This window comes from Caretta caretta, chromosome 2 (assembly GCF_965140235.1).
Source record: "Caretta caretta isolate rCarCar2 chromosome 2, rCarCar1.hap1, whole genome shotgun sequence".
In the NCBI taxonomy this organism is placed as follows: domain Eukaryota; kingdom Metazoa; phylum Chordata; order Testudines; family Cheloniidae; genus Caretta; species Caretta caretta.
The window spans coordinates 74,487,868-74,511,901 of record NC_134207.1 but is presented as its reverse complement, the minus strand read 5'-3'; the positions used below and the strand labels follow the sequence as shown (position 1 = coordinate 74,511,901).

The following is a 24,034-nucleotide window of genomic DNA, read 5'->3' as shown; positions in this document are numbered from 1 at the left end:
ACTACCCTACCTTGATGGTTGAGATAAAGGATGAGCAAACTTTGGAGTTAACTTAAGGCTTGTATGTGCTTTCCCCTTCCCTCCACTCTCTCTCCCACTCTCCTGACTCTCGCTTCCTTTCCCTTCCAAAGAAACAACTAACAGTGTCCCTTTTGCATACTGTAGGAGATTTGTTGGGGACTCGTATGCACAAATTTCTGCCTGGCTTTCTTTCTCACCACAGTCTGGAGTGTGTTCCTTAAAATGTGAATAAACAAAGAGCCTGTGTGGTCCTTTTACCTTTTGATAAAACACAGTTACTTTTAGTTAATTTCTGTTTATGACAAATCTGCTGCATATTTCTACAAGATACGGACAAGAGCAACTGCAGCATCTTCATTCAGTGCCTTCTTGCTCCCCACCCTCAGTCATTCTCTCCTCTCTTCCTGGGCTAGGCATATTTTTCAATACACTGTTCCTCTCACTGGCAGAGGTAATTGTCAACTGTGGAATGATTAAACACAAGGGGGTTCTACTCATGCCCATCCTTCCAGAAGACTTAAGTGCAAGATACAAGGCAGCACCATAGATGTATGGTGTGTTTCATGTATAATTAAAAAGAAGAAAATGGAGTTTTACTCCTTCACTGTGAAGGGTGTCTAATTAGGAGGGGTACAGCCGTGCAATCCTGTAATCATCTCCACATTTCCAGTGGGAAATATTTAGTCCTTAATATTACTTCAGTCATAAAAATAATGCAAAGTAGTCAACCTCTCCTACTCCCTCCCCCATCCCCCACGGCTTTTAGGAAATTAACAAAATCTTCCCAAGGTTTAAAATAAGACTCACTGTGTCATTACATTTAAAAAAAAAAGTAACTGACTAAGCTCTGCTTCATTTCTTATCATTCCCTGCCCTTACCTCCTTTGCTCTTATCAATGAGTCAGACCTCACTTCTTCCTTAGTTGTCTTCTCACACTCTCCTCTTCATGCCGTCTCCCATGTCACCCTCCGGGATAGATCTCAACAGGAGTCTTTTTTTCCACATCCCTCCTTTAAATTCAGTACTTCTGTAGGGCCACAAATGCTAAGCCTTCCGGTCAGGGTGACCAGATATCCCGATTTCATAGACAGTCCAGATTTTGGGGTCTTTTTCTCATATAGGCACCTATTACCCCCACTTCGTGTCCTGATTTTTGACACTTGCTATCTGGTCAGCCTACTTCCAGACCATTCTAGTGCACTCCTTGTATAAGAATCACATCCGTCCCGAATGATTTGATTTTTATAAGTGGTTGATTCTTGCAAGTGGAGTATTTTAGTTAGTGTAGGAATGATTTTGTCCCAGTGGGTTTGATCACTATATGCAATTGATTCTTCCATCAATGAGTCTTATAAATTGAGTTCACTGTATTTTGAAAAAAAGGGTATAGGCCCACAACACACGCACAGACACCATTGATTAATAGTAATGTTTTTTCTTTTATATTAGTTCAGGAATATGTATAGCAACAAACAAGTGTTAAACATTTATTTAGAAAATGTACAATATTAGTCAAGCTGTTAATGCATATTGCACTTTATGGAGAGATGGATTTGTGGTAAATACATGGCTGAATTTTCATAGATAAGTAATATAGTTCTGAACAATTACATTTTGGATTACATGTTTGGTCTCTTGTAATTTAGGTTTCAAGTTTGTTCCGCATAGTGGTTCCAAAGATAAAAAGCTGGTATAAATTGTTGCTTAATTTTTTATATATTGTTTGATTGAGAACTAAATTTTGAGAGTATCTGATTAAATGTGGTGCAAATTATAATATGAGAAAATGATGCGAATTCAGAATTTATTTCAGAAAACTAAAGTAAATATATATAATAGAATTCTCTGTAAAGCATAGCTGCCATGCATCAACATCCTCAAGGAGCCAGTAGGCTGCATCCATTCATGGTGGTACTGGTAATAGTGTATGAATGGATCTGTAAGAACTGAGCCAGCTGCACCTAAAATGACATCAAGAGTTCTATTAATACATTTCTGGGTCCTGTTGTGATGCTAGGTTGTTTTTATTGTAAGAGTGAAGAGGAAAAGTGATGTCCATTAATTAGATACTTGTAGCATTAGACTGATTTTCTGTCCTTCCACAGTGAGAGATGCTGGGTCTATGATCAGTATGATCTCCGGTTTTTACATTATATCACTTGTACTTGTAAAAAAGTTTTAAGGAGGTGAATATTTTTTGTGTTGTCCTCAGTCATGTTGTTAGTCTGTGATGTTCCTTATCTTGAGTGCCAATCTGGAATTCAATTTTGCAAATAAGTCAACGTGCTAATCTCAATTTAGACTTGTGTATATTAGAGTAATCCTAACCACTATTTGGTGCCCCCAGCATATTTGTAATAACCCCCCATGCCCACTTACACACGTTCTCCCAATCATGCAAAAGCAATCACATAGGCATTTGGATTAGACTAATGGTGAGCAAAGATACTGTCTGTGCTTCTCTACTGTACCGGTAATCGCTGATGCAGTACTTTTGTGGATTGGATTGTGGGTGTTGTAGCTGCAGTAGTACAATTCTCCACTACCATTCCACATCCGTCACTGCTCATGCGTCCTGGGGTCTGGTGTACTTTATGCACTTGACTATACATGGGTCAAGTTTGCTAAAAGCCACTTGTCTGTAAAAATAACACTGTACACAATGTGGGGCTCATTTGTACACTATATTGTAATGATTAACTTCTTCAGCAGCAACTGAGTTCATTTTGCATCAGCCACTAGACTGTCTCAGTGTCCTTAATATGAGCATACTGCTATTTGGCCTGACGCTGACTTGCAAGCACTAAAGTCTATCTCAAGAAATGAGAAGGATCCGGTGCTTCTTAAAAGAACATTGGCATCACCAAGTGTCTGAGGTAATAGCTGAGATAGACCACACTTGAAGTTGCAAGCAAGTTCTGTGAAAAGAGTAAAGGTCGATAATAATAGGTCCCGTGTGGAACAAAAAACATATCAGTTTTTTGATAGGCTGGGCTGAGTCCTTGGTATGAAGCCCAGTATGCTTCTGGGTAGCATGGAGGCTCCATGTATAGTACGGGTGAGAGATGAGGAGAAAGCTGATTCCATGGATCCAGAGGGATGAGGAGATGAACTAAGAGATACGTGACTCTCTCTACCTTTCACTGGTTGCAGTCCTTTCTCAGTCATTAGATGTTTTTTAAAATGGGTTTGTGCTCTACCAGTGGAGGATCTTCAATAATGGTGCTCACGTGTTTGGACTGACCGACAAGGAGATTTCACAGGAAGCCTCTCTAAAACCTTTTGAAGCAGTGCCTGCACTTTTAAAATTTATCTTAATTCTATCTTCTGTCACACCTCTTAGTTTCCTCCAAAAAGGAATCGTCTCTAGATGTTGGAGGCACCTATGCTATCTGCAAGGGTGCTCCATAACTCCTTTCCCTCTTGAAAGGTCTCCTTGCTCAATTCCCCCCCCCCCCATCCCCCTGGGCAGTGAAGCTAGTTTTGTATCCAGCAGCCTTGTTCACCCACTCTTCTATGAGTCATACTATCTTAGCTGCTAATCTCTGATGTGGAACCTTGTGATGAAATACCTTTTTGAAAATCTAAATATACTTCATCCACTGACTCTCCCTTATCTACCATGATAGTGATATCTTCAAAGAATTCCAGCAGGTTAGTTAAGCATGACTTCCCAAGCTTGATTCCATGTGGGCTGTCCTTAATCGCACTGCTTGTTTAGGGGTACTCTTACCACATCCCTGAAGATAGTTTCCAAGTGTTTCTATACAACAAATGTTAAACTCACTGATGTATCATTCTGTGTTTTGTTTGTTTGTTTTTTATTCATTTATTTAAATAATTGGGTTGTGTTTGCCAATTTCTAATCCTCTGGGTCACTCTGATTTCAATTAAATTTAAAAAAATATATCCATCGGTTTCCTTTTTCTTGACTCTTGTTCATCTCATCAAATCCAGTGTTTTATTTAAGTGGATCAAATATATTTACAGCCAGTTGTGTTATCTGTGCATACCGTCTATCAGTTCTAGAAGATTCATCCCCATTTCGAGTAGATTTGTACTCTCTTTACAGACAAAGGAACAAAGTATTACTTATCTACTGTTTCCTAATCTCCAATGTAAATCCTTTACATTTTTACTTGTTCTCCATAACTTTTGTTATCCTTTGTCTATTGCAAATATATTTGAAAAAATCTTTAGTGCTATTGTTGTTTTAATGTATTTATTTGTCCCAGAGTCCATTATATGCAAAGTGCTTTCAAAGCATTTTAGGCTAATCCCTACTCTGAGGAACTCACAATCAAGTTTTCTGAAATTTGTTACCTGTTGTTTCATAATTGTGAGCAATTTGCTAACAGAGAAACATTAAACATTATTTTTCAGATTATGCCTCCTTGTTCAGGATGCCTATGGAATGTTCAGTGAAGTGCAGTTGCAGACCCCATGTTCTTCAGAGGACATTGAACAGCATAGCCGGAGATGGGAAGGAAAATCCTGCACTTTAGCTGGAATAAGAATTTTGCAGAGAACCACACGGGGAAGGTGAGAACAATCCCCTGAAAAAGTATGCTGTGTACTGTGGTAGAGATGATGTCATTTTATTTAGTTAAGGATCAAGATACTTTGAAACACAAGGCAGACTTTGTTTGGTCTGGTATTATAATCACCATTTGTAGAACACCATGCCGGTAGCAGAGCAATAAAGAAAAAATATAATATTTGAACAGCTATACTCAATCAGCATAAGCAAGTTTAGATAATATTAAGTATTTCCCAGGAAAAGGGGTGGAGGAGGAGAAGCAAGCTCATTATTGTTTAAGATTCAAAGACTCAAAAAGATAGATGAGACCTTTTACGTAATTTAGTCCATCTCCTTCCCATTACAGGGTTGGTCTGTACAGTACATTTTCTACAGTTTTGTCCAGTTTGGTTTAAAATGTCTCAAGCACTGCAGTTTCTTCTAGTATAAAAAGGCCTTTTGAGGCCTTGGCTACACGTGCAGATGTACAGCGCTGTGAGTTAAACCCACCTTCGTACAGCTGAGTAGGGAAAGCGCTGCAGTCTGTCCACATTGGCAGCTGCGGGCGCACTGTCATGGCCACATTTGCGGCACTTTCAGCTGCATTGGGAGCGGTGCATTATGGGCAGGTATCCCACAGAGCACCTCTTCCCATTCTGGCATCGTGGGTTGTGCAAAGGAGGTGTGGGGTGTGGAGCATTCTGGGACCTGTCCCAACGCCCTATGATACATCGCTTCGCATCCCAGCAATCTCTGTTTTTCCGTCCACATTTGGTGCCATCTTTCAACGGTTTCTGTGCAGTGCGATCTGAGTTCCATTTCAGTCTGTGGGAAATGGAGCCTGAATTGTTGAGGAATGTGCTGACGAGTCTCGCCAGCACGTCACGTTTGGCAGTCGAGCTATTCATTAAGATCCAAAGTGACAGTGAGGAGTCCGACGATGATATCGAGTTGCGTAATGCATATGACACGAGATTGCTTGTGGCATTCACAGACATGCTAATCACCATCGTTTTTGGGCTCTGGAAACAAGCACTGCGTGGTGGGATCACATTGTCATGCAAGTCTGGGATGACGAGCAGTGGCTGCAGAACTTTCGGATGAGAAAAGCCACTTTCATGGGACTGTGTGAGGAGCTCACCCCCAACCTCCGGCACAAGGACACGAGATTGACAGTTGCCCTGACGGTGGAGAAGCGGGTGGCTATTGCAATCTGGAAGCTGGAAATTCCAGACAGCTACCGATCGGTCGCGAACCAGTTTGGAGTGGGAAAGTTGACCGTTGGACTTGTGTTGATGCTTGTTTGCAGGGCCATTAATCATATCCTGCTCAGAAGAACCGTGAGTCCTGGTAATGTGCAGGACATTGTGGATGGCTTTGCACAAATGGGTTTCCCTAACTGTGGAGGAGCGATAGATGGGACACACATTCCTATTCTGGCACGTAGCCTCCGAGTACGTTAATTGGAAGGGGTATTTCTCTATGGTTCTGCAGGTGCTTGTGGCTCACCGTGGGCGTTTCATTGACATTAACGCAGGCTGGCCCGGAAAGGTGCATGATGCACACGTCTTTCGGAACACTGCCCTGTTCAGGAAGCTGCAGGCCGGGACTTTTTTTCCAGAGCGGAAGATAACAGTAGGGGAAGTCGAAATGCCCATTGTGATCCTTGGAGACCCCTCTTACCCGTTAATGCCTTGGCTCATGAAACCCTACACAGGGAGCCTTGACAGCAGCAAGGAACGGTTCAACTACAGGCTGAGCCGGTGCTGAATGACTGTGGCGTGTGCTTTTGGCCGTTTAAAGGGCTGCTGGTGATCTCTGTATGGAAAGCTGGACTTGATCGAACACAGCATCCCTGCGGTTATATCCACGTGCTGTACCCTCCATAATATTTGTGAAGGGAAGGGTGGATTCTTCTCTCAGGCATGGACCTCCAAAGTTCAACACCTGGAGGCTGAATTTGCACAGCCAGAGAGCAGGGCTATTAGAGGGGCCCAGCGTGGGGCTGCAAGGATTAGGAGTGCCTTCAGGGAATAATTTGAGGCTCAAAACCACCTGTAATGTCTGGTGCCCTGCATGGGAGTGAAGTGCAGTGGTTCCAATCTTAGTAGGAATCTCTGTTTGCTAAGCTGACTTGCAGGGCCTGTTTCTTTAAGGTATCTTTTACTTTATGCAATAATTAAGAATGTTTTCAAAGCCAAAAAATCCATTTATTGAAAAGAAACACAACTGCTTGGGAAACAGAAAGGGTAAGGGGGTGGGGTGGGGAATGGTTCAATCATAGATTTGCGTATGTCCTGTTCTCATACTCAGCCTTCCTGTCTGGAGTGCTGTGCAATGAGTGCTGCACTTCAGGATGGCTATAATTCAGGATAGGGGTTGAGTGCAGTGGGTAAGGGTCGTAGTTTTCAGGGCTGAGTGGTGAAGCTACAGGTGTTGGAGGCAGCTGGTGGCGATAAGAACCCGGATGTTGGGGAAAGTGGGTTGGAGGTGACATGGGGGCACAAGGGAAAGAGTTTTGGGACAACGGCTGCTGGGGGGGGGGGTGTGCAGGCGCTGTAGTGCTCCACCTGCATGGCTCTGAGTGCCTGGATCGAGTCCGCTTGGCGCTCCATGATGCTTATCAGCCAATCCGTGCTTTGCTGCCGGAGCTCCGTGCTTTGCTGTCGGTGCACTGCGTTTTCCTGGCGGATCCTGCTTTTGGTCTCCCTCCACTCCTGCACTTTTTGATTCTCTTTAGGAGATTGCTGCATCACTTCTTGCAGCATGTCTTCTTTGCTTTCTCGTGGCCTCTTCCTGAGTCTTTGCAGTCTCTCGGCCAATGATAACACGGACTGCTGAGATCTCAAGGTTGCATCTGTAAAGGCAAAATGCAACACTTAACAGAGGCAGCATTGTTTATACCAGACATAGTAACGATTCCCCCAAACTTAAGGAGGGCACACACAGTCTACACAATAGCATAACTTTCCCGTCCCAAAGAGAGCGCACATAACTCACAGGAGCCCCAAAATGGTGAGTAAGCACAGGGTCAAGGGGGACTGATTGTTTCATGGCTGTACTGTCCTCTGGGTTTCTGTGCCTTGGGGAGAGCCAATAGCTGCAGGGGGCATCTAAACTGAACACTGTCCCAACATTTTCCACAGGAGTCTGTCCTGGAAGATATCTCGCTGCTGAGGGTGACCTGGGAAGCAAGGGAGGGTCTTCTACTGCAAAGCGGCTTCTGCCCTGGCCCATATGCATCTTGCCTGTGTGCAGCAATGGTCCCACTGCCCCTTGCGGCACAGTGTTGCAGACACGTTAGACTAACTGGGATAAGGACCCCGGTGGCTCTCCCAAGAAACCTGCACAAGTGCATTGCCCACATTCTGGATGAGACTTTTGAAGAGATTACCGGGGCCGATTACCGCAATGTAATAGTCCACATCAATGCTCTATTCCGCATCTAGGCATGCCTGCAGCCCTAACCCTCCTCGCCCAAAGAGCCCGCACCGAAAAAATTCCTTCCTGAAAACAAAGCTGCTTACCGGGAACCTGCTCTTCTGTTTGTCCTCAACCAAGTACTGGCCGCTGCGACTGGCTACCTTCCTCCTGGCTTGAGAAGAGCTCCTGGCTGCATGCCTCCAGGATGCCGCCAGGGATTCCGGGGTGTCTCCCCCCGCTCCAGCACCCTCACTCCTGCTTTCCTTCTTCTCCTCCTGCTCTGAAGTGTCCATGGCGGTGCTCGGAGTGGAGGTGGGGTCGCCCCCAAGAATCGCTTCCAGCTCTTTGTAGAATCGGCAGGTCGTGGGGCGAGCACCCGAGCGGCCTTTTGCCTCGCGGGCTTTGCAGTAGGCACTCCTCAGTTCCTTCACTTTAATCCTGCACTACAGTGCGTCCCGGTCATGGCCCCTTTCCCTCATGCCCCTTGATATCTGCTTGAAGGTATCGTAATTCCTATGGCTGGAGCGCAGCTGGGACTGGACAGCTTCCTCCCCCCAAATACTGATGCGGTCCAACAATTCTCCATTGCTCCGTACTGGGGATCGCCTGGCGTGTGGAGGCATGGTCACCTGGAAAGATTTGCTGATAGCACTCCACGCCTGGCTGAGCAAACAGGAAGGTGATTTTCAAAATTCCCAGAGAATTTAAAGGGCGGGTCTGATGGTTGGTCACCTGAGGCCAGGGCAGTAGAGTTTGAACTGATGACCAGAGTGGCTCGAACAGGCATTGTGGGATACTTCCGAATACTTCTGGAGGCCAATCAGAGCGCACTGGGCGGCCACACTGGCACTGCAGCACACCAGTGGTGGTGCAACAAACTGTATTCCTCTGGGGGAGGTGGAGTACCAGCAGCGCGGTCGCCGCGGAGACACAGCGCTGTACAGGCCTTGCCAGGGTGGACGGGGAGTGAGGTACAGCGCTCTGGGCGGCTTTATTGCGCTGTAATTCGCAATTGTAGCCAAGGCCTCAGTTTCGCTTAGATTGCTTTGAAAGGGGTTTAAGCAAAACCGGGGGGGAGGGATCCCATTTTCAGTCCAGAATAAGCATGTCCACACTGAGAGTTAGTCCAGTATAACTATATTGGCTTAACTATACTGGTAAAATTATACCAATATAACTGATAAAACTTTCCTGTGTAGACAAGCCCTAAGAAAAGACTGTAGCAAGAAATCTGGAGTACAAAATTAACCTGTGGTACTTGGCTTAGTTTTGCTAATAGTGTGTAATTTATTTTATTTTTCAATGTAAATATGTCTGTAATTAGTCACAGAAAACTTATTTTTATGAGATTTATTGTTTTGTGGAATAGCTTCCCAAGGGAAGTGGTGTAAGTGTGTCCACAAGGGGACATATGCCAGTATAACTATATCAGTTTAAATTCTCACTCCATCTTATACCACAATGTAAACAAGTCATTAGCATTAGAACAGATAAAATATTTTTGATGAAACTTTTTTCTGTTGAAAAATTACATTTAGTTGAAACTGAAATGTTTCATGGAAACATCCATTTCTGCAGCAGTTTTGTTGGGAAGGTTTCTCAGATCCAGCCCATGGCAGACAGAAAGAGAGACTTGTTTCCCAAACGCTTTCAAAGGGTCTAATTTTCATTCCGCATCAAAATGAAAACAAATTTTAAAACGCTGAAATGTGTCGTGAAATGGAATTGTTGTTTTCTGGCCAGACTATTTAATATAGTTTTCTTCATATGGACCTGAAGCGCATTTTGCCCCCTTTTATTACTCTGTACCAGTTAGTGCAGAATTAATTTTTTGGATCATCTACTTGGATTATTTATGTATCTTTAAGAACAAACACTTCTCATTCATTCATAGCTCATTATTTTGATCTTTTTTAGAAGTTACATATTTTCCAAAGAAATTATGGCTTTGGAATGCTGGTTACAAATGCAGCCTTATAACTGGCTGTTAGTGAGTCTCCGTACTGCTTAGTAAATGAGAGACAGACTTTTAAAAATTTAAATTCTATTTCAGAGCAACAGTAACTCACTTCTGGCTGCTCTGAGGAGGGTCAGACTATAGAGTAGAGCTGGGGGGGAATTTTCTCAGACAACTGTTTTTCACTGAAAAATGCAGATTTGGGTCAATCAAAGCAGTTTGGATCAATTTCAGCAAATTCATAGAATCATAGAATATCAGGGTTGGAAGGGACCCCAGAAGGTCATCTAGTCCAACCCCCTGCTCGAAGCAGGATCAATTCCCAGTTAAATCATCCCAGCCAGGGCTTTGTCAAGCCTGACCTTAAAAACCTCTAAGGAAGGAGATTCTACCACCTCCCTAGGTAACGCATTCCAGTGTTTCACCACCCTCTTAGTGAAAAAGTTTTTCCTAATATCCAATCTAAACCTCCCCCACTGCAACTTGAGACCATTACTCCTCGTTCTGTCATCTGCTACCATTGAGAACAGTCTAGAGCCATCCTCTTTGGAACCCCCTTTCAGGTAGTTGAAAGCAGCTATCAAATCCCCCCTCATTCTTCTCTTCTGCAGGCTAAACAATCCCAGCTCCCTCAGCCTCTCCTCATAAGTCATGTGTTCCAGACCCCTAATCATTTTTGTTGCCCTTCGCTGGACTCTCTCCAATTTATCCACATCCTTCTTGAAGTGTGGGGCCCAAAACTGGACACAGTACTCCAGATGAGGCCTCACCAATGTCGAATAGAGGGGAACGATCACGTCCCTCGATCTGCTCGCTATGTCCCTACTTATACATCCCAAAATGCCATTGGCCTTCTTGGCAACAAGGGCACACTGCTGACTCATATCCAGCTTCTCGTCCACTGTCACCCCTAGGTCCTTTTCCGCAGAACTGCTGCCTAGCCATTCGGTCCCTAGTCTGTAGCTGTGCGTTGGGTTCTTCCGTCCTAAGTGCAGGACCCTGCACTTATCATTATTGAACCTCATCAGATTTCTTTTGGCCCAATCCTCCAATTTGTCTAGGTCCTTCTGTATCCTATCCCTCCCCTCCAGCGTATCTACCACTCCTCCCAGTTTAGTATCATCCGCAAATTTGCTGAGAGTGCAATCCACACCATCCTCCAGATCATTTATGAAGATATTGAACAAAACCGGCCCCAGGACCGACCCTTGGGGCACTCCACTTGATACCGGCTGCCAACTAGACATGGAGCCATTGATCACTACCCGTTGAGCCCGACAATCTAGCCAGCTTTCTACCCACCTTATAGTGCATTCATCCAGCCCATACTTCCTTAACTTGCTGACAAGAATACTGTGGGAGACCGTGTGAAAAGCTTTGCTAAAGTCAAGAAACAATACATCCACTGCTTTCCCTTCATCCACAGAACCAGTAATCTCATCATAAAAGGCGATTAGATTAGTCAGGCATGACCTTCCCTTGGTGAATCCATGCTGGCTGTTCCTGATCACTTTCCTCTCATGCAAGTGCTTCAGGATTGATTCTTTGAGGACCTGCTCCATGATTTTTCCAGGGACTGAGGTGATGCTGACTGGCCTGTAGTTCCCAGGATCCTCCTTCTTCCCTTTTTTAAAGATTGGCACTACATTAGCCTTTTTCCTGTCATCCGGGACTTCCCCCGTTCGCCACGAGTTTTCAAAGATAATTGTTTCAGGGAGGACAAACAAAAAAAACCCAAAATGTTGAAACAGTTTGTATAGTCATTTATGAAATTAAATGTTAAGACATTTTGTTTTAGAAAAGTGTCTTGGTTTTGAATTTTGCTCAGTATTTAATTTTTTTTAAGTTTAAAAACCTCAAAGTGAGCACAATATTTCATTTCAGGTTGACCTAAACATTTTGTGTTGACCCAATAAATTTCTTTCCTGATCTGCACCCAAACCAAATGTTATTCAGACAGCTCACCTATGAAGTGCTTAAAACACTAGAGGCTGGTCTGGGCTAGTGCTGCTGGAGCTGCATTGGTGGTAACATTAAAGGAAGAAGGCTAATATAAATCCAGGGATAGCTAACATGATTTGCAACATGGTTTCACTGTCTAATATTTAAATCATGCTTTATTTCAGCAGTTCTCAAACTTTTCACAGACCCCCAAGCCAGCTTCTAATTTTCCCCTGGGGGTGCTCAACCCTCGCTCAGTCTCAGGTCCTTTCCCCATTCCACCCCTTCCCCCAAGGCCCCACCTCCGCCCCATCGCTTCCTGCCCCCACTCCACCCCTGCCCCTCCTCTTGCCTGCCTCTTTCTGCCCTCTACCCCGAGCACGCCTCATCCCCGCCACTCCCCCTCCCTCTCAGCGTCTCCTGCACGTCGCTGAACAGCTGTTCCGCGGCATGCAGGAGACACTGGGAGGGACGGGGAGGAGTTGATCAGCAGGGCCAGTGGCACTGGACATGACTCGCAGACCTCCAGAGGTCCACGGACCACAGTTTGAGAATCACTGCTTTATGCTAAAAATTGTTTCTTTACACTCATGTTTCTGTCATCTGTGTCCCTAACCATGACTATTTCAAATGCTGCAGGAAATGCCAAAAGGTGACTCTTAAGGTGCTGGTTTCAGGAAAATCATCAGTGGATTCTAAAATGGACGTAAAGGAATAAAAGTATAAAGTATGAGGGAAAATTATTTTTTTCCCTCTGCCCCCCTTCACCTTTGGGGCATGTGAGTCTGGAGTAAGCCAAAATGGGTGATAAACTCCAACATGTGTCTGTTGTCCCACAATCCCAAGGACTGGAATCTCACTTCAATACTCTTCAATACTTTTCCCTTAGTCTTGGGTGTTTAGTAGACAAGATTTTTCTTTATGGTCTGATAAGCGTGTGCTGACTTTAAGGACCAAAATGTAGCCTAGGTTCAGAAGGCAGTAAAGGGTATTTTACTCTGACTACAGACTGCTAACTAGCCTGAATAAATTCTGGGGATGGTGGGTCTGGTACATTAAAGTGGGGCAGAGGGAACCATACTCCCTTCTGATGGGGGACAAGAATGCTCTGGAAGAGAAGGTGTCTGAGAGCTCACACAAATGAGTCATATTGTTATACCAATAAAATAAAAACCAGCAATATCTTATTAAAGAGGAAAAGGCAAAATACCACATTTATTGTGAATACAGAAAGAATCATAGTAAGCAGTTGGTTATAGCTATAACATTCCATTCAATCTCATATTTATTCACACATTCATTCATACAAACACACACACACACACAGGTTCTGCAAGGTTGTTATCATAGTTACCAGCCTTAGAGTTGCTCATGCCAAGCCACTGGCCAGGTGGCCTGGAAGCTGAGGAGGGAGCAGGGCCTTGTCAGGTGCTCATCTGATGCTCCTGGAAGTTGGTTTGCAGAATCAGACCCCAAAGTTCTCGCTTTCTAGAGTCCATTTTTATAGGAATTTCTTCCTATGCCAGTCTATGGGAATTGCTTCATCATGCTGTTGCTGAATCAATCAGCAGATAGCACATTCCTGACGGCTCTGTGCTGCTAGATGTTATCTTGTTCTTTGGTTCTCCCATTCTTGAGGCTGTTGGGTGGATTCCAGTCTGCCCTCCGGGGCTCTTCTGGTTATTTCCACTTGACGCCTTCTTCAGCCGATGGACACTGGATTCTTAGGCTGGCACCTCCCTGATCATTCAGTTATTATCCACACCAAGCATCCATCCACATACATCCTCTATCTCTATTTTAATCACAATTGTTAATACAACAAAAGGGCAGGGAGTCTCTGGGTGCTGTTTCTGTTGTTACAGAGTATTGCTTTGAGTCTCTCTCTGTGTGAATTGCTTTGAGAACAGACTCTGTCTTAGAATGTACTAACGCAATTAGCAGCTTGTAGGTTTCACACATAGAGGGAGAGAAACAGTACCAAAAACCAAGTACCAAAGTACCAAACTCTTAATTAGTAATACCCTGGAATTTAAACTATGGGGAATCAAACTCATTTGTGATTTTAATACAGAACTTCTTTAATATGATCCAACATAATCCCCCTTTTGACACTAAGATTTATAATTGTCAGTGTCACTTTCTATGTAGCCTATTCAAAAGAAGGTACTGTGAGGCAATTTGAGTTTGTGATTCCAATTCATCCCACATACATGATCCTAGTGATGTATCTTTACTACAAGGTTCTGGGGCAACAGGCAAGGTAAGGCACACCCACTTTTGAGGAGTCCATTCAGTACAACCTCTAGTGTCCAATAGCTTCCCTCCCTCCCCAGCTCACTGGCTCGAGGTCCAGGGTAGCCAGAAGGATCCCATGTGTAATATGGGGAGTGGGCTAACCTTCAATACCTTTGCCTCCAGGGACTGTTGGTGTGCAATTTTGACAACAATTTCTCCCATTAACAAGTCTAGTTTTACAATACTGGAAACGTATTGCATCCATTCATTTTGATAAGTGTCAAACAAAATGATCTCTTTCTTTTTTTAACAAATGCACCAAACCCTTAATATTTCCCAATATGACCCAGAACATTTTGTGTTCCAAAGTTGCTAGGGCAAGTATCTGCATTTCAGTGCATCCTATAGCTATGGCTGTGTAGTTTCCTATTTCTAATTTTTTTTTCTTATGCATAAGCCATGTGGTAGTATTAAGCCATTGCCAAAGATCCCATCGGGCTTTTAGGTTACCCAAACCAATTTGGACCAAGTCTACATTGGCATGTACTTGTTTTTGTATCAGGCTGTCCTGTAGCTGGGACAGAGAGCTTAATTTATTTTTAATTACCTGCAGGTCTTTAGTATTTTTTTTTAAACATACAACAGTGCTAGCAACAAGACAAAACACAAGACAAAACATAGAACACAAAACACAATTTCTATTGTGACAGTAGATTCATGGTATTGGGTTGCTTTTCAGCTGGCATCAACTTTTCCTGATTTCCTGAAAGACAAAAAGAACATGTTTCTACCTCTTTTGGGGTGGCAGATTATTGCTGAAAATATTTCTTTTACAAATACCCTTGCTGATTGCAGGCAAAACAGAGGAATTGGCCCCCACATTTTCCTGTTTTTGTTCTATAGGCAGATCAGATTTCAATGGTTTCTATCTTTTAAGGGTTATGGGGAAATTATCCCACTGTTTAGTCATTAAATCCCTGAGGTGGGGTACCTCAGTTTCCCTTCTTATACAGCAGACCAAGTTTATAATGTTTTTCCTGCTGTGTTAAGCTTTAAGTTTATTTACAGGTAATAGCTGAGAAGCATCAGTACCATATGACCTTAAAGGATTTTTCCAAAAATCATACACACTATAGGGTGTTACAAGGGTACTTATTATCATTAAATTTATTAAAATTATCTTGTTATCCAATGCCTTTTATTTAGACAATTTGTTTGCTGACCAGGTATGTCCTTTATCTGCAGCTCCTTGGTGCTGCTAGTTCTTTCCTTCCTTTATCATTTAGGTAATTTGCATTTTCGCAGACACTTCCTGCTTTCGGATTTAAAGCCATCAGCCGTTCAGAGACTCTATCTTAAAAGGGACACAATCAACTTTCACCAGAGTTTTGATTACTTTTAACTTCTGCTTCCAAAACACACAGCAATCTGAAAAAGAAAACCCAACCTATTCTGGCTCCCTTTGGAGCCCTAATAGCATTTTAATTAAGTAGCATGGTATGTTTGCATTTCTTTTGCCCCTTCTACAATATACCCTGCACATGTTCTGGGGCAAATGCACATTCCTTCCATAGTTTAACTTTTATAACGTTATCCATATCAATTTTTACATAAGGTGTAACTGTTTCTTTTTTTTTTGCTTACAGAGTTTTCATGAACCTTTATCAAAGTGACAGTCTGATTACTCAGAGCCATTTTAAGACTCAGTGTTTCTAACATTGCTTCTTTTTGTTTTGTGCACCTCACCCCTGCTGTTGCTTCAGAGGGCCACTGTCTTTTTTAATTTTTTTTTTTTTACTACAACTCTCATCTGCTATTTTGTTACAAAAAACAAACAAACAAAAAGAATCCAGAATTTTTTTCTGTTCTCCTGATTTTGACTGCCTTGCTGCAGCCACAACTTAAAAACATTTTAAATTTTGTAAAGCATTGAGTTACCTTTTAAGGGTTAAATGCCAAATCCCAAAGCCAAACAACACTAATTACCTGTGCCTAGCAAAAAGGTCTGTCAGTTTTGCAACTTTGAATTAAAGAGTCAAATGGATTTTTAGTGGCATTATTTAAAACAAAAACAAAACCAATTGGTCCTTAGAACTTTACATATATACATACACATTTTCTTTTCCTTAACATCCCTTCCACACTGCTCTGTTTTTTACATCTTACATTCCCTTTATACATTTGAGGCAGTTAAGTTCCAATAGAACCCTCTTATGTTTTTTTAGCAAATTTGACTAAATTGTCCAGTCAAATGATTTTAATCAGATAGTTTATTTTTGCCTGGCTAATTTACAGACATCCCTTTGGAAAAGGGCCCATTTTTCCTTCAGAATGGTTGCAAAGAAACCAAGAATGCTCTTTCTCTAACACTTTTCCTTTTTAACATTTTCACAAAGTTTAGCTACTTAATTCCCTCCAGCCTCTGCAGAGTTAACTTTTTTACTCTTTGTAATTATGCCTGGGGGTGCCATACATAGGACCTTCTCCCCCTCTACCCACGTCCCTCCAGCCTCTGCAGAGTTAACTTTTTCACTCTTTTTGTATTCCTGGAGTGCCTCTTTCACTATTTTCAGCTGGCTTTGGGTATTTGTAGCCAGCACCTTCCAATTGTCTGCTCCCTTTTCCGTTTGTGCCTTTTTCTCTTTACATGAAGACAAGCGGAGGTAAGAATCCTTACATGCCTCCCACAAGAACAAAATTGCTGCTGCATCTCTTTTGGCAGCACTAGAAGGTTTGTATATGAGGATATACTGAGCCAATCTATCCTCCAGGTCCGAAATAGTGCAGACATCAGCTAGGACTTGTTTAGTCCAAGGACTGTGCCCAAATTTTTGAAGGATTTGTTTAAAAGGTGTAATTTCTTTAACAAAAGGTGAGGTTGGAGTTCCTTCTGACTCCATTCCTCCCTCTGGTACTGGCTTACCCTGTTTTCTTTTAAACATCTTAACATGGATATTTCAATCTCTTTGTCACTCCTGGTATTACTTAGCAAGTGACACAGCCTAGATTCTGAAATCATAGCTTAATCTATGCGTTTTTCCCCTGCTACCTTCCTGGAGGCCAGCAGGTCTGGTTAACCTATTTCTCCCTGCTACCTTCTTGGAGGCCAGCAGGTCCGGTTAACCTGTTCTTCCCTGCTACCTTCTCAGAGGCCAGCAGGTCCCCGGAGGCCAGCAGGTCTGGTTTAATCTGTTTTCCCTGCTACCTTCCCAGAGGCCAGCAGGTCCCCTGCTACCTTCCCAGAGGCCAGCAGGTCCCCTGCTACCTTCCCAGAGGCCAGCAGGTCCCCTGCTACCTTCCCAGAGGCCAGCAGGTCTGGTTTAATCTGTTTTCCCTGCTACCTTCTCGGAGGCCAGCAGGTCTGGTTAACCTAATAGAAATGCCTAGCTCAATAGAGCTGGCGGTATGCACACCAATATTTACAATAACTGAGGTTTTTTACCAATATTCCCCCTTTTGCAATTCTCCACCAAAATGTTATACCAATAAAATAAAAATTAGCAGGATCTTATTAAAGGGGAAAAGGCAAAATACCACATTTATTGTGAATACAGAAAGAATCATAGTAAGCAGTTGGTTATAGCTATAACATTCCATTCAGTCTCATATTTATTCACACATTCATTCATACAAACACACACACACACACAGGTTCTGCAAGGTTGTTATCATAGTTACCAGCCTTAGAGTTGCTCATGCCAAGCCACTGGCCAGGTGGCCTGGAAGCTGAGGAGGGAGCAGAGCCTTGTCAGATGCTCATCTGATGCTCCTGGAAGTTGGTTTGCAGAATCAGACCCCAAAGTTCTCGCTTTCTAGAGTCCATTTTTATAGGAATTTCTTCCTATGCCAGTCTATGGGAATTGCTTCATCATGCTGTTGCTGAATCAATCAGCAGATAGCACATTCCTGACGGCTCTGTGCTGCTAGATGTTATCTTGTTCTTTGGTTCTCCCATTCTTGAGGCTGTTGGGTGGATTCCAGTCTGCCCTCCGGGGCTCTTCTGGTTATTTCCACTTGACGCCTTCTTCAGCCGATGGACACTGGATTCTTAGGCTGGCACCTCCCTGATCATTCAGTTATTATCCACACCAAGCATCCATCCACATACATCCTCTATCTCTATTTTAATCACAATTGTTAATACAACAAAAGGGCAGGGAGTCTCTGGGTGCTGTTTCTGTTGTTACAGAGTATTGCTTTGAGTCTCTCTCTGTGTGAATTGCTTTGAGAACAGACTCTGTCTTAGAATGTACTAACGCAATTAGCAGCTTGTAGGTTTCACACATAGAGGGAGAGAAACAGTAGCAAAAACCAAGAGACCTCTTAATTAGTAATACCCTGGAATTTAAACTATGGGGAATCAAACTCATTTGTGATTTTAATACAGAACTTCTTTAATATGATCCAACAATATCCTGACCCAGAGCAGCCCGTGCAGATCTTGACCATTGGAATTATGATGGTTATTGCTGTAGGGCTGCAGTAATCCCCATGCAGCTCCACTGTGGGGGAAGAGAGAAGAGGTTGGGTACAGGGTCTCCCAGTGTTGTTTTTTGAAGGAGGTCACTGGGGGCTCTCTCTCCACTTCTGTGATTGTTGGGGTTGGGATGGGCCTTTGGTTCAAAGGACAGTCTAGGATTATGCAGTTCATTTAGGCCCTGTTCTAAAGCTCTTTGAAGTTAATGGAGGGCTTCCCATTGGACTGGATTGGGGTCCTAGTGTCTACAAGGAACACCTTCTGCAAGGCTCTCACAGCAATGAACCCTTTCCCCTGTTAGGAAACTAAAGGAAGAAATGTTTCCCCTGACATCATTGTCCAGTATCTGGCTGACTTATATGGCAGATGGATAGTGTGGAGTCACAGAGAAGCTATCGTGACTTACTCAGTTTATACAAGTCATTACTGTAGAAGCTGGATTAATAGCATGTGGTTCGGCATCTTTTTCCTTTCCGCTATTCTCATTCACATTGGTCCACCAACCCTCCCTGCACCTCTCTTCCCTGACCTGCACCTTTTGTGTCAGCCTAACAGAGACTAAAATAATATGAAGGTTTGGAGAGAGAAGAGCAGACACAGTGAAATTTTTTGCCATTTAGTGTTTGATGTGTATATTCTATATTTCTTAACATCCCCCCGCCCACTTGCCAATCTTATAAATTTAGTCTCTTGGGAAAAGAGAAGTGAGATTGCCCCAGGTTTCCTCCAGGGACGTAGATAGCAATGTCCAAGCTGTACACATTCCAGCCTATATGTCACCTCCCCTCTGGAGTATACTCCACATTTTCCAAGATAGCCTCAGTATGATCACTACCCAAGTGGATGCAGTTATGTGTAAAGATTGAGTAGTGTGTTCAATAAAAGATTGCATGAGGGGGGAAAAGTAACCTACAAATTGCCTGTGAAATGGTTCCTTATAGGAAGTTAAAATTGTATGCTGTGATGTACCTGGTGCTTGTCTGTCTACACTTATGGATTTCTCTGTGTTGGTACTTTAGTTCTGAATGGTGTTAGAAATAAGGTGTACATTTTTAATAGTGAAAGTAATTAATCTTTGGAACAATTTGTCCATGGATATGGTGGATTCTCCATCATTGGCAATTTTTAATTGAAAATTGGAATTTTTTTTTTTTAAGAAAGATATGCTCTAGTATAAAAGGAAATATTTGGGGGGGAGCTCTATGACCTGTGTTAATCAGGAGGTCAGACTAGATGATCAAAATGGTCCCTTTTGTCCTTGAAATCTGTGAATACATACAATAAGTTCTCCTTTAGTTTATAAACCTTTTTACCTGGTCAGGCAGGCACTAAGTGACTTCAGGATAACAATTCCAAAAGCAAACTATTAGTTCTTCTTCAAGTAGTGTCCTTATGGGTGCTCCACTTTAGGTACGCTTGCCCTCTGTGCGCCTTTGATCGGAGATTTCTCATCTGTTTGCCCTATGCATGAATGTTACTCGGTCTTGTGATTCATGCAGTTGTGATATAACGCTGCATGAGCAAACCACCCTCAGTTCCTTTTCAACCACTTTGGCCTGAGATGGAGCCTTTGCAGTTGTCTGCATTGAGTTTTACGTCAACTGTGTAGTTTATTATAGTGTTTTCTTAGTAGTAGTAAGTAATGCTAGTTTTAAAAAAACTTTTCAATTTTTTTCTCTCTCTCCTCTTCTATATAGATAGTTTTTACTTTACTGGGAGGTTATGCCCGTTTCTCCTGGTTTCAAACATTGCCTGTCATGCTGGGAGGCAAACTCAATGAATGACAGATACTCCTTCCTGTTGCATACATTGCTTCAGAGAATCTCCTGTTTCCCAAAACTGCAAATTCTACCTTGCATTAAAATGTAGAGCCAAAAAAAACTCCAAGGAGATCAAACTTTGTCTCCTTATGATGGAGAGCTTGCTGCACCTGTCTTCTGACCAAGGCCAGGGCACCACTCTACGCGCCGCTCCCCAGTTAAGTCCGCTGCCTCTGAACCCCACTCCTCGAGGGCATCTCAGAGGAATACCGCAGATTTCTCCGCTAAGACTGTCCCTCAAGTTCTCCAGGTAGGGAATCTATCCTGAAGAGATCATGATCTCCAATGACTTCAGCTACTTTGGCAACCATTGCTCTCCAACCTGGTACCCACAAAGCTGCTCATTCCTCAAGTACTAAGGGCACTGTCAGACCTAAAGACTGCAAAGTCTGAGGTTCTAAGAGGTCGACGGTACCACCAGTAGAGCAAAGTGGTGAGAAGCGCTCTACTACTTCTCACTCGGTACCGAAGAAGCCCTTTCAGGCTCTGTCTGGTCTCCTCTCAGAGTGGTTGAGATTCATGGTATCATCAGTTGTCTCGGCCACTATCACTTTGGTGCAGGCCAGGGAGACAGTACCAACAACAATCTCTGTATCACAGGAGTTTTGCTTTCCCCGAGACCTAGCTGTGTCTGACATGCCTGACTCACCACTGCTCAGGACCAATATACTCTCTGTACCAGGGACTTCCAGATTTTCCCAGTACTGGTGGCTTTACCTCAGGGTTCTTCCAGTGCTTCACCATGACAGAGTGGAAGAGCAGGATTCTTTTGACGATCTTGCCTCGGTTTCCCAGATATCTGTGCAGGGATCTCCTCTCCATCCCTATAAAGCAGTGGTCCCCAAACTTTAGGGTATACCCTGCTAGGAGGGGTATGGAGGAGCATTTGGGGGGTGCGCAGTAGGGCTCAGGCTAGCCCCTATGAGAGGCAGGGAGGAAGTACCATCCAGTCCCACTCCGCCTGCAGCCCAGCTCCGGCCATAACTCCACTCAGTCCCCTGTGTCCCCCCAGCCCAGCTCAGCCCTCATTCACCCTCTGCCCCCAGACCAGCTCCTCCTCCATCCCCAGCTCTACCTTCAGCCTAAGCTCCTCTGCTGAGCCAACTGTGCAGTAATGGAGGAGTAGCATGGACAGATTTCATTACTGGTAAGGGGGGCACAACAGGAAAAGTTTGGGCACTACCGCTATAGAGGCCCCTTTCCGGAAGTCTCTGAAGTCACGAGAGACAACCTCAACCACCATCTCATTTGTATGAACATCCATGCATGCCGCCACCACGCCATATACATCACTTCATTGGCCATACAGGGACCCTTGGGCAGCATATCACCAGGGCCAGCCTTTCTAGGGCCTCAAGCACCACCCATCACAGAGATAGGCAACCTTCATCACTTTCCCTCTATAGGAGACTGGAACCTCAGGGAGAAACCTGGGAGAAACAGGAAGCTAGAGCTGATGAAGACATCTCTCCACTGGCCAACATCTTTTCTTTGTCACCTGATGAAGGAGTAATGCCACCTCCTCCATCCCTTCCAAATGATTTTAAAGAGATTTAACAATTCATCAAGAGAACTGCGGACTCTTTAACTTCCTCAAGAGGGATCTGCAAAAAACCACATCATAAACTCCTTGACATCCTCCATATAGCTTCATCTGCTGCAGTGCCTTGCCAGTTAAGAAGGCCCTGCTAGACCTTGCAAAGGTTATTTGGTACACCCCGGCCTCAATTCCATCTACATGCAAGAGAGTGGATAAGAAATATTATATCCTATCTAAGGACTCATACATTTTATTTTCTCATCCCTCTTCTAACTCTTTGATGATTCATGTGCTTAATGAATGTAGAAGGCAGCTCCACGCTGAATATTTGCCCTATGGCAAGGATCATAAGCACCTACATCTGTCTGGAAAAAAAAATCATATTTGTCAGCTACTTTGCAATTCAGAATCGCCACTACCAGACATTAATGGCTAAATATGATCATACAAATTATGCCAAGCTGAGTTCTTTTATTGAGAATCTACCAGCTGAACATACTGAGCAATTTCAGGCCATTATTGTAGAAGACCAGTGGCTCGCCAGAAGATCTCTGCGGGCCTCCCTCGACGCTGCTGATATTCCCACTCATTCGATCACTACAGCTGTAGTTAGAAGGAGGGCCTCCTGGTGACAGCTTTCAGGATATCCAAAGGAGGTCCAAAATATGGTTTAAGCCCTTCTTTTTGATGGGGTATTAAACTGTTCGATTATAGCACGGACGAATCACTATGCACATTAAAGGACTGCAAGGCTACTTTGCATTTTCTCAGTGTCTATACACCTGCCCAGTGCCCACAAGAGAAAAGTTTAGTGAGTCCCAGACAGTGCAGAAATCTTGTCCACCCAATTATCGAGCTCCCAGAGATCATACAGACCTCAACACAAAAGTTACCTCTCTTCTGCCTGCCAACTCTCCTTTCCCATTCCTCTTCAGGGACCCCTCTCATGAGAACCAGCTTCGACGAGAAATAGACTCTCTCCTACTCTTGGGTGTTATAGAACTGGTTCTGAGGCAGCACAGAGGGAAGGGGGTTTATTTCAGATATTTCCTGGTTCCAAAAAAAGAATGGTGGTGGGAGACCCATCCTAGATTTAAGGCTATTCAATACTTACATGAAGGTTCAAAAATTCAAAATAGTGATACTTGCAGCAATAATTTCATCACTGGACCAGGGGGATTAGTTCTCAGCCCTAGACTATCAGGATGCATATTTCCATATAACGATCCACCCATTTCACAAACAGTTCTACCTTTTACGGTTGGACATGACTGTTTTTCAGTACAGGTTGCTCTCTTTCAGCCTGTCCTCTGCCCAAGGGTCTTTTTGAAGATTATGTCAGTAGTAGCAGTACACCTCTGCAGAAAAGGAATTCTTTTGTTCCCTTACCTAGGTGATTGGCTTCTGAAAGGTCACTCCTTGGATGTAAACTCATGGGCAACTTGTGTCGCCGTAGACCTCTTAATCAACTTGGACCTACAATTGAACATTCAAAAAATCCACCTTGACTCACGTGCAAAAGTTAGAATTCATAAGCACTTATCTAAATTCAATAGAGGCAAGAGCCTGCCTCCCAATGCACAGATCCATGGCCATATCCAACATAGTACAATCCAGATCAGCCCTCAGACCCCAGTCAAGAACTGTTGGGGCACATGGCAGCTGGCAGTTTTGTTATAGACCATACAAGACTCTGCATGCATTGCCTTCATGGGTGGCTCAGAACTGTTTATGTGGCACTGAACAATCACAGTCTCACTACACTACTGTCCATACCTACCTGTGTGAAAGAATCACTCATTTGGTGGAAAGACCCTCAGAATGTTTGTGCAGGAGTCCCTTTCACCCACGCTTCCCCAACAGTGTCATAATGATGGATGCATCCCTGCTAGGGTGGGGAGCACATCTGGACACTCAGCCCAAGGCAGGTAGATGCCTCAGGAGACCACTCTGCACATCAACCTCCTGGAACTCAGATATGCCTGTCTCCAGTTTTTATCACTAATTAGGTGTAAACAAATAAAGGTCCTGTTGGATAACATGCCTTGTATGTTCTATATCAAGGACAAGGAGGGGCAAGATCCCCCTCTCTGTGTG

At 43.6% G+C, this 24,034-nt stretch overlaps 1 protein-coding gene across 3 annotated transcripts in view; it reads left to right on the top strand.

Moving 5' to 3' along the window:
- The window catches only part of SPIDR (scaffold protein involved in DNA repair), a 333,236-nt gene that overhangs the window by 278,897 nt on the left and 30,305 nt on the right, over positions 1-24,034 (top strand). For all 3 annotated transcript variants that reach the window (XM_075125247.1, XM_048840608.2, XM_048840607.2), the window contains one exon: positions 4,406-4,564. In XM_075125247.1, coding sequence (XP_074981348.1) covers positions 4,406-4,564 — 159 coding nt within the window. The remainder of the gene's footprint in view (positions 1-4,405; positions 4,565-24,034) is intronic.